Raw genomic sequence first — 10,343 nt, forward strand, 5'->3', positions numbered from 1 at the left:
CTTTTTTAACAAAACAAGTTCCATCTACTATTTAATCAACAGGTGCCACTGAATATTGAAGCGTTCCGTATTCGTTATTCAAATAATTGTCTCCGTGCTAAAAACAATAGTTTGTGGCAATTTCTGCTAATGGCACCAATGTCAGCCGAGGGAGCGCGCGAGCCATTGACTGACGGCGCGTGAATCTTATCGCACGTGAATTAATTCTCCCGTGCCAGCAGATGATCCCGATAAGTACTATTGCTTTTCTTTGTTGCGCCCTTAACAAATAGTGTCACCTACAAGTAACATCTAAAGCAAAGTAATTATGAGATTGATGTAAAAACGGATGAAAAATGATCCGCCGACTACTTATCAGTGCATTTTAAATCTGTGTTGTAAAGACTGTCCTAAATAACACCTGATAGATGAATCCTGTGTTCAAAGCAGCTACGGCTTAAACGTTTTCATCAGCAGTCAGTCAAATGTCTTGGAACCCCAAGAACATGTGAATGTTTGACTAACTATTATCTTCTGAAATGGTCTTGTATCGCCTTGCACAGGACAGATGTAACGTGCACGTATACCACACCCTGTTCTCGATAATCGTATATCACAGTAAACATCATTGTCGATATTCGTGTGGGACATTGTATAGCATTGTCGACAATCGTGTGTCACAGTTAACAGCACTGTCGACAATCGTGTGTCACAGTTAACAGCACTGTCGACAATCGTGTGTCACAGTAAACAGCATTATCGACAATCGTGTGTCTCAGTGAACAGCATTGTCGACAATCGTGTGTCACAGTTAACAGCATTGTCGACAATTGTGTGTCTCAGTGAACAGCATTGTCGACAATTGTGTGTCACAGTGAACAGCACTGTCGACAATCGTGTGTCACAGTAAACAGCACTGTCGACAATCGTGTGTCACAGTTAACAGCATTGTCGACAATTGTGTGTCTCAGTGAACAGCATTGTCGACAATTGTGTGTCACAGTGAACAGCACTGTCGACAATCGTGTGTCACAGTAAACAGCACTGTCGACAATCGTGTGTCACAGTAAACAACACTGTCGACAATTGTGTGTCACAGTGAACAGAATTGTCGACAATCGTGTGTCACAGTGAACAGCATTGTAGACAATCGTGTGTCACAGTAAACAACACTGTCGACAATTGTGTGTCACAGTGAACAGCATTGTCGACAATCGTGTGTCACAGTAAACAACACTGTCGACAGTCGTATGTCACAGTAAACATACTTGTATACAGTCGTGTTTCACAGTGAACAGTAATACTGATAGACGAGCTTTATTATTTTGTCACAGTGAACAAAATTTAGCGACAGTCCTATGTGGGTCATTTACTTAACTAGTTGGCAGCTTATATCCACCAAATATATCAAGCTTTCTATTCTGCCATAATACAAATATTTTGGGAGCTTAGGGCGCGGTCCCGTATGGCCATAAACAAAACTCATTTTTCTCGAATATTCGTGCTGAATAATTAATGAAATACCCACCAGAGAGTGTTGTGATTTTCACATTTTACTGTTTACTTAGAACATATGCAGAACAAATACAACTATTGTTAATGTTTCAGGAAATTTGCATTTTGGATTTGGCTCAATTTTGTGTTCATATATTATTATTGCACTGAAATATCCTGCAACCATAGTGTATTAGTGTTGATTTACCAACTCTAGTGCACCGGCTATGTTTAAAATACGTGTCCATGAACCTTGATTTATACAACGTCTTACTTGACAAAATTCTAGTATATAAGCCTCGACCTACAAAATTCTAGCTTATTAGCTTTTATTAAGTTAAATCTAATACATAAACCTTTTGGTTTACAATACTCAAGAACATAAGCATTTATTTACAAAACTCTAGCGCATTAGCCTTGATTTACAAATTCCAGTGTATAAGCCTTTATTTTCCCCAAACTCTAATACATAAGCTTTTATTTTACAGAACTCTAGTGCATTAGCCTTTATTTACAAAACTCTAGTGCATTAGCCTTTATTAACAAAAGTCGAGTGAATTATCCTTTATTTACAAATATCAAGTGTATTAGCCTTTATTTACAAACTCTAATGTATTAGCCTTTATTTACAAACTCTAATACATTAGCCTTTATTTACAAAACTCTAGTACATTAACCTTTATTTACAAAACTCGTGTGTATTTGGCCTTTATTTACAAAACTCTTCTACATTAGCCTTTATTTACAAAACACCAATGCATTAGCCTTTATTTACAAAACTCTTCTACATTAGCCTTTATTTACTAAACTCCAATACATAAGCCTTTTATTTACAAAACTCAAGTGCATTATCCACAACTTACAGAATGTTAATGTATTATCTTCAACTTGCAAAACCCAAGTGCACTATGCTGAACTTCCAGATCTCTAGTGTATAAGCCTCGACTTACAGAACTCCAGTGCATAAGACTCGACCTAGAGAACTCTAGTGCATTAGACTTAGATTTACAAATCTCTAGTGTATTGTCCGTGACTTACAGAACTCAACTGTATAACCCGTGTCTAACAAAACACTAGATGCATTAGCCTTAACTAACAGAAATCTAATGTATTTTCCTTGACTTCAAGAACTCTAGTATATAAGCCCCGACTTACAGAACTCCAGTGTATTAGCCTCGACTTACAGAACTCCAGTGTATTAGCCTCGACTTACAGAACTCTAGTGTATAAGCCTCGACTTACAGAACTCTAGTGTATAAGCCCCGACTTACAGAACTCTAGTGTATAAGCCCCGACTTACAGAACTCTAGTGTATAAGCCTCGACTTACAGAACTCTAGTGTATAAGCCCCGACTTACAGAACTCTAGTGTACAAGCCCCGACTTACAGAACTCTAGTGTACTGGCCTCGACTTACAGAACTCTAGTGTATAAGCCTCGACTTACAGAACTCTAGTGTATAAGCCTCGACTTACAGAACTCTAGTGTATAAGCCCCGACTTACAGAACTCTAGTGTACAAGCCCCGACTTACAGAACTCTAGTGTACAAGCCTCGACTTACAGAACTCTAGTGTATAAGCCCCGACTTACAGAACTCTAGTGTATAAGCCTCGACTTACAGAACTCTAGTGTATAAGCCCCGACTTACAGAACTCTAGTGTATAAGCCTCGACTTACAGAACTCTAGTGTATAAGCCCCGACTTACAGAACTCTAGTGTATAAGCCCCGACTTACAGAACTCTAGTGTATAAGCCCCGACTTACAGAACTCTAGTGTACTGGCCTCGACTTACAGAACTCTAGTGTACTGGCCTCGACCTACAGAACTCTAATATATTAGCCTTGCCTTTCAAAACTCTACTGTATTTTCCGTGACATACAAAACTCTAGTGTATTAGCCTCGACTTACAGAACCCTAATGTATGATGTTTGACTTACAGAACTCTACTGTTTTATCCGTGACTTACAAAATTCTAGTGTATTATCCGTGACTTTCAAAACTCTAGTGTATTAGTCCGACTGACAGAACTCTAAAGTACGATCATTGACTTACAAGACTCTACTGTATTATCCGTGACTTACAAAATTCTACTGTATTATCCATGACTTATAAAACTCTGGGTATTAGACGTGTTGTACGGAACACTATTGTATTAAACTCGACTTACAGAATTATACTTGACTTACAAAACTTTACCGTTTCATCCTTTACTTACAAAACTCGAATGTATTAGCCTCGACTTACAAAATGCTAATGTATTAACCTTGACTTACAAAACTCTACTGTATTATCCGTGACTTACAAAACTTAAGTGTATTAGACTTGATTTACAGAACTTTAGTGTAACACTCGTGTTTCTCCACGAAACAATTGACATTGGCTTTTGTCAGTTTCAGTTACTTAAAACGACTATAGAATTTGACGAGCTTGTACTTACAATCGCTGTCACACTACAATACCAACATTTACTTACGTCGCGTGTTTTATGCAATACTAGCCTATACCAATTAAAGTAAATTTACCAAGCAAAACTAGTATACAACTAAAGGTGCTTTAGCCTACAAAAACTGAAGTTGTTTTCTACACTCTACCAATATACTCCTCTTTGCCAAACTGAACTATTTCCCACTCTGACATTAAGTCCTCAAACAATCTTCTGAATAAATCTCTACCAATCAAAGTTGCTTTGAAGCATATATGGTTATAAAGTGTTCGTATATTAACCTGCATTGGCGACTGCTGCTCTATAAACTCATGTTATTCAGTCCCTGCCGCGCATAGCAGTCTTACAAATAAAACCTTTTAGCATATCCAAATTTATGTCACTTTACAAAGCAGACGTACACGATATATACAACATTAAATACATAACTTAAGTATATAAGAGTCAACCAACTAAAGTTGATTTCAAAACAATTATCATTATTATTTATTATTATTATTATTATTATTATTATTATTATTATTATTATTATTATTATTATTAAGCATTTTTTAAATCCCAATTATTGTTACCATGAAATGTTGCTCTAAAACACTATCGCTATTTTCACAGTTTCTTGGACAGCTATTTCGCACTTGGGTAAATACGAAGTGAACATTCAAGCTGAATTCAATGAATGGAATTGTACTCTTCTGCATAATCTACAGTGATTTTAGTCTGACACTTTTCAATAACGGACATTTGTAGATTCCGTGCATTTTCACTTGTCTTTCATTAGAAATGTTCTCTTGTCTATCATTACAAATAAAGACAAAACATTCTGTGTTTTTGTGAATGTTTAACCATTAATGCTGGAAAACAAGCCCCACTGTATTGCATTTTTTTATTTTTTTTATTTTATGAGAAAAACTGTCCTATTACTCACATTGTCATTTTCATAAAAATAATATACTATTGAATAAAATATGTATTATTATGTATATAATGTATTATCTACTACATCCAGACCTTGAATATTAAAGTAAATGTTGCTTAAAATAAGTTCAATTAATGGGAGAAATTGTTGGGCGTGTCACGGACACTACAGCGTCACAGACTCTACAGCACTATGACACTACAGCGTCACGGACACTACAGGTTTTGCATCAGCATTGTGTCGTTACCAGTAAAATATCCCAATAATTTAGCAATGTGAATATTCCAAGACGTTCTTTAAGGAAGTGTCCATTATGAATTGATTAATAAGGTAAAAAATGAATATGTAAATGATGCGTCACGGACGCTACAGCTGTTGTAGATATATAAACAAGATGGTCAATTTATAATTATTTTCATTGTGTATGCAATATCAATATTTTCATTTCGTACGACATCATAAGTGTTAAGTTTAGATCTTAATTTAACTTGAAATGATAGTGTTTATATAATAACTTATCTTAAAGAGTTAAGATATCACAAAAAAGAAAATGTATAACGAATCTATGCCTCTACTTAATTTCTCATATTTTCTGAACCACTCAATTTTAGTATCTATATAAAGCTGAATGAATTTCCTACGAAGAACTGTTCATTTTGACTTGGCAAAACTGCAAATCTTCAAATCATTGTTAAACTCTTTTTCCGGTTGAGTTTTGATGATGAAATTTGATGAATTTAATTATAATCAAAATTGTACAATTATGCACATTTATTCATGTAAAAAGAATGAAATAATGTTGTAATTTAATAAAACTTCTTATATGAGTCTGTGTCTAGACTAGGACCTAAGACTGTTCGTGACCATGGCCCTAGAGGCTGTATTCACTAACGACTTTAGTCTGAGTTTGAAATTAGCGATTTTTTAAATGTATGATAATCTTAAATACAATAATTTTGAAACACAGACAATGTGTAAAAATGTTAATGCCAATTTGCCAACAATTTTCGTCTAATAAGTATTGTACAGCAAAATAAAGATGTGCAGTTTGAGTTTTGTGTCTTAAGTCTTAATCTCAGACTCAAGACGTTAGTGAATATGGACCTAGCTTGTTGATCTCAGACTCAAGACGTTAGTGAATATGGACCTAGCTTGTTGATCTCAGACTTAAGACGTTAGTGAATATGGACCTAGCTTGTTGATCTCAGACTCAAGACGTTAGTGAATATGGACCTAGCTTGTTGATCTCAGACTCAAGACGTTAGTGAATATGGACCTAGCTTGTTGATCTCAGACTCAAGACGTTAGTGAATATGGACCTAGCTTGTTGATCTCAGTCTCAAGACGTTAGTGAATATGGACCTAGCTTGTTGATCTCAGACTCAAGACGTTGGTGAATATGGACCTAGCTTGTTGATCTCAGACTCAAGACGTTGGTGAATATGGACCTAGCTTGTTGATCTCAGACTCAAGACGTTGGTGAATATGGACCTAGCTTGTTGATCTCAGACTCAAGACGTTGGTGAATATGGACCTAGCTTGTTGATCTCAGACTTAAGACGTTAGTGAATATGGACCTAGCTTGTTGATCTCAGACTTAAGACGTTGGTGAATATGGACCTAGCTTGTTGATCTCAGACTTAAGACGTTAGTGACTATGGACCTAGCTTGTTGATCTCAGACTCAAGACGTTAGTGACTATGGACCTAGCTTGTTGATCTCAGACTTAAGACGTTGGTGAATATGGACATAGCTTGTTGATCTCAGACTTAAGACGTTGGTGAATATGGACCTAGCTTGTTGATCTCAGACTCAAGACGTTAGTGAATATGGACCTAGCTTGTTGATCTCAGACTCAAGACGTTAGTGAATATGGACCTAGCTTGTTGATCTCAGACTCAAGACGTTAGTGAATATGGACCTAGCTTGTTGATCTCAGACTTAAGACGTTAGTGAATATGGACCTAGCTTGTTGATCTCAGACTCGAGACGTTAGTGAATATGGACCTAGCTTGTTGGTCGGCCTCTGTCAACTTTCAACTCTGCCATTTTTTTGCTCAGCCAAGTTTGGTTACTTTAAACAATCTCGCTTAATCTCTACCAACCTTTAAATTCCCTTGTGTCCTTAAAGTTCGTGGACTCTTGAAAGATGCAAAACGAAACGTTGGCATAGTATTTAAGGAAACTAATATGTTGTCATATGGACGTATGGACATTGTTCAACAGCGTTGCGTTTCGTTCAACAAAGGTTCTAGGGAGGGTAATATTGGGTAGGCTTACCTTCAAGAACCTCTCTTAAATGAGAATAATTAAACATAATGTGTTTTACGAAATTATAAAATATTACATCATACCATCAAATGTATTTATTTCCTTTTGTGTATTATATCTTGGTTTATAGTGTTAATGTGACCTACGCGCAAATTAGCTGCGAAGGGTTAATGTTGGTATTTATTTCGGGTAACGTTGAACTTGTCCATGTACAGATATTAATTTACCAGCTTCATACTCCAGTTGCTTAGTGAAGCACTTTTCTGCTATTCCTCTACCAACTTTCGCTGCATGTATTGGACTTTAAGTTTAGCAGCTCCCAAAGTGCAAAAACATTAGTTTTCAGAATTTTGTATACACACAGGCAAGAGATGTTTTTTTGGTTTAAAACATAGCTGATGAAGTAAATCCTTAAAGTTGTTGCTTTTGTGGTGAATTAAAAGAAAATTAATTGTAAATTTGAACTGTGAATATAGAGATAATATATTTTAATAATATGCCCAGGATTGATCACGTGATGAACTTCGGAGAAGTGTGGCCTCGCGCTTCCTGGCGCAATACTGTATACCTTTGTGGAACCATTCATGTCGAGAACATTGACAATTTATATATTTCTGTTTAGGCATATAGTTTATTGTATTTCATCAAGCATGCTTCTGCCATTGTAATAACGGTGCAGCAGACTGAGAGGACTCATTGAAACTCCTGTACAACTGATGCTAGACACAATACATAGGACTGTTCCTTTGTAACTTGGGACATTTTGGAAAGAAACAGGATGGGGATTTTAACAAAGGTTTCGAGGCCTCTTAACCATTTAACTCCGACCCGAATACATATGTAGTGAAATGAGTTGAAATGTTATGTCATGATTTGTGTTGTTTCTTTTGTGAAAATAAGTATTCCATTTTTTAATAATATTAATACTTTTTACAACCTGGATCCTCGTGCCAAGTCTCCATAACGCATTTGGTCTAATTGCCGGCATTTAAAAAAAACTTCTGATATATCATTCTCGGAAATACTTAAATCTATATGTATTTCATAATTATGTACAATATGAAAGGTTTTTTTAAAAAAAGGTGATTTAAAATAAAGTATTCCTTTCTACGCGTAAAATACTGCATGAGTGCATGTTACCATGGTGCTTTGAAATAAACGTTTGATAGGAATACACATTGCAGGATCCATCCAGAATGTCACCAACGAACAAAACTAGACACTGTTCATTTTAGTTAGACAGTAACATTTAAAAGTAAAATTATCATTTTTACATTGTCATTCTATAATGCCGTCTTGTAAGAATATATTTTATTGAACATGAAGGTAATAAAAATATTCATGATGAAAGAAATGTTGTCTAACAATATACTTATACTTTCATGGTGGACAACTTTATCAAAGGAAGGTGTCCACAAATAGTGCTCTGCATGGACGGATATTCAGAAAACATCATCAGTCATTTCCTAACTTAAGTCAATTTCTTAAGTTAAGCATCTCACTCATTACATGATATAATCGCTTGATAACATCTGAAATACTTTATTTTCATTGATTCGATTCAAAATATATGATTTTGTGTCATAAAATACTCGTACATTTCTTTTATTTTGGCCACATATATTGTAGGAAATTAAATTAGTTAAGGAATGACCTAACGTGTTTTATGAATATCGCCCCTGGGTATGAGTAGTACAACAAACGGTCTGTTTCAAGTTTTATTAACGTGACAAAGTGAATATGAAGCTGCGGGCTGAATATATCTTATAGGGCTTCAATATGTTCAACCTTTCAAAATCACTATGGATTGGAACCTGTTGCTTTATTTAACTAACAATTAAGCTAAAATTGGAACTAATTCACTGTCTTTATATTTGAACAACATAATAAATTATATTTATTTAAGGCGTTAAGAATAACAACACATTCAGTTTCGTAAATAACACAAATAACCACTACATGTACGTATGTGTGGTGCATGCGTTCAAACGACCAATCTTACTATATAATAGTAGTAGTATGGATTACATCGTGGTTTTAATGCAAGGGGGTAAAAGTGACATCAACCTTCTGGCAGAAAACCCACGACATTACGTAAATTCTAAATGATTAAGAATGGCGGAGCGAGCCAAGAATCCCTATGCAACAATTGCTACTACTACAATCACTTGTGGTGGTGCTACAACAATAACAACAACAACAACAACTACAACTACAACTACATCAACAACTACTTCAACTACTGTTGCTACTACTTATAAAACAAAATCGGCTATTCTCGACAATGTTGTTGTTGCTGTTGTCACTGCTGATGATGCTTTTGTTGTTGTCGATAATGATGGTGATGCTACAAAACAACACTACCACGACCAACAACTACTGATTTAGTTGCTGCTTATGATACTGATGGTGCTATTTCTGTTCTTGATGATGATGGTGATGATGATGGTGATGATGATGATAATAATGATGATGAGGATGAGGTGAAGACGACGAGGAGGAGGATGTGATGATGAGATGATGTTGATGATGATGGTGATGATGATGGTGATGATGATGATGATGATGATGATGATGATGATGATGATGATGGATTAAGTTTACTGTGCTGAAATAAAAATAATTAAAACGGGGATGTGAAGCTAGACATTGAAAGCACAGTTGACAATGTAGCGACTTACCGGATGCTTGACTGGGACGTACAGCACGTTCTGTACAAGCCCGTTTACCGTGCCTGGTCCCAACTTTAACCCTTTCGCCTTCACCCAAAACCGGAACTTAGAGTTTTCCGTGCTCGCCTCCTCCTCCCCCGTGAGAATGCGCATAATCCGGTCGTACTTCCGCCTCGTGACGGTCTTCGTCTTGCCGCTATCACCGTATGTCTTGAGCGCCCATGCCTGGAACGTTTCGTACATGGAGCGGCGGCCCTCTTCCGAGATACCATTTCCGCACACGTTCATGTGGAACGGGCTGGATTGACGGTCCAGGGATAGCATTGTTCAACACACCTGGTTAGTACTTGAAGTGCTCCTTTAAAAACTTTTCAAACTAATGATAAAATTGCCACAGTCTATAGCTTGCACAATTTACATCAGTGCGCTATTGTCATTTGTCTAAACACTCTGAAAGAGTAAAGCTTCGACGTCAATTACACGTCCTGCAACTGTCACTTGTATTGCTGAGAAAAAGCGCTAATATCCTATTTCTAAAATTCCATTTCTATGACTACCGGACGATTG

At 36.3% G+C, this 10,343-nt stretch overlaps 1 protein-coding gene across 1 annotated transcript in view; it reads right to left on the bottom strand.

Moving 5' to 3' along the window:
* LOC128213785 (nucleolar protein 4-like) overlaps positions 1-10,100 on the bottom strand; it is a 38,917-nt gene extending 28,817 nt beyond the window's left edge. Inside the window, exon 1 of the mRNA XM_052919840.1 lies at positions 9,786-10,100. Coding sequence (XP_052775800.1) covers positions 9,786-10,100 — 315 coding nt within the window. The remainder of the gene's footprint in view (positions 1-9,785) is intronic.
* Positions 10,101-10,343: the final 243 nt, after the last annotated feature.

This window comes from Mya arenaria, chromosome 13, assembly GCF_026914265.1.
Source record: "Mya arenaria isolate MELC-2E11 chromosome 13, ASM2691426v1".
NCBI lineage: Eukaryota > Metazoa > Mollusca > Bivalvia > Myida > Myidae > Mya > Mya arenaria.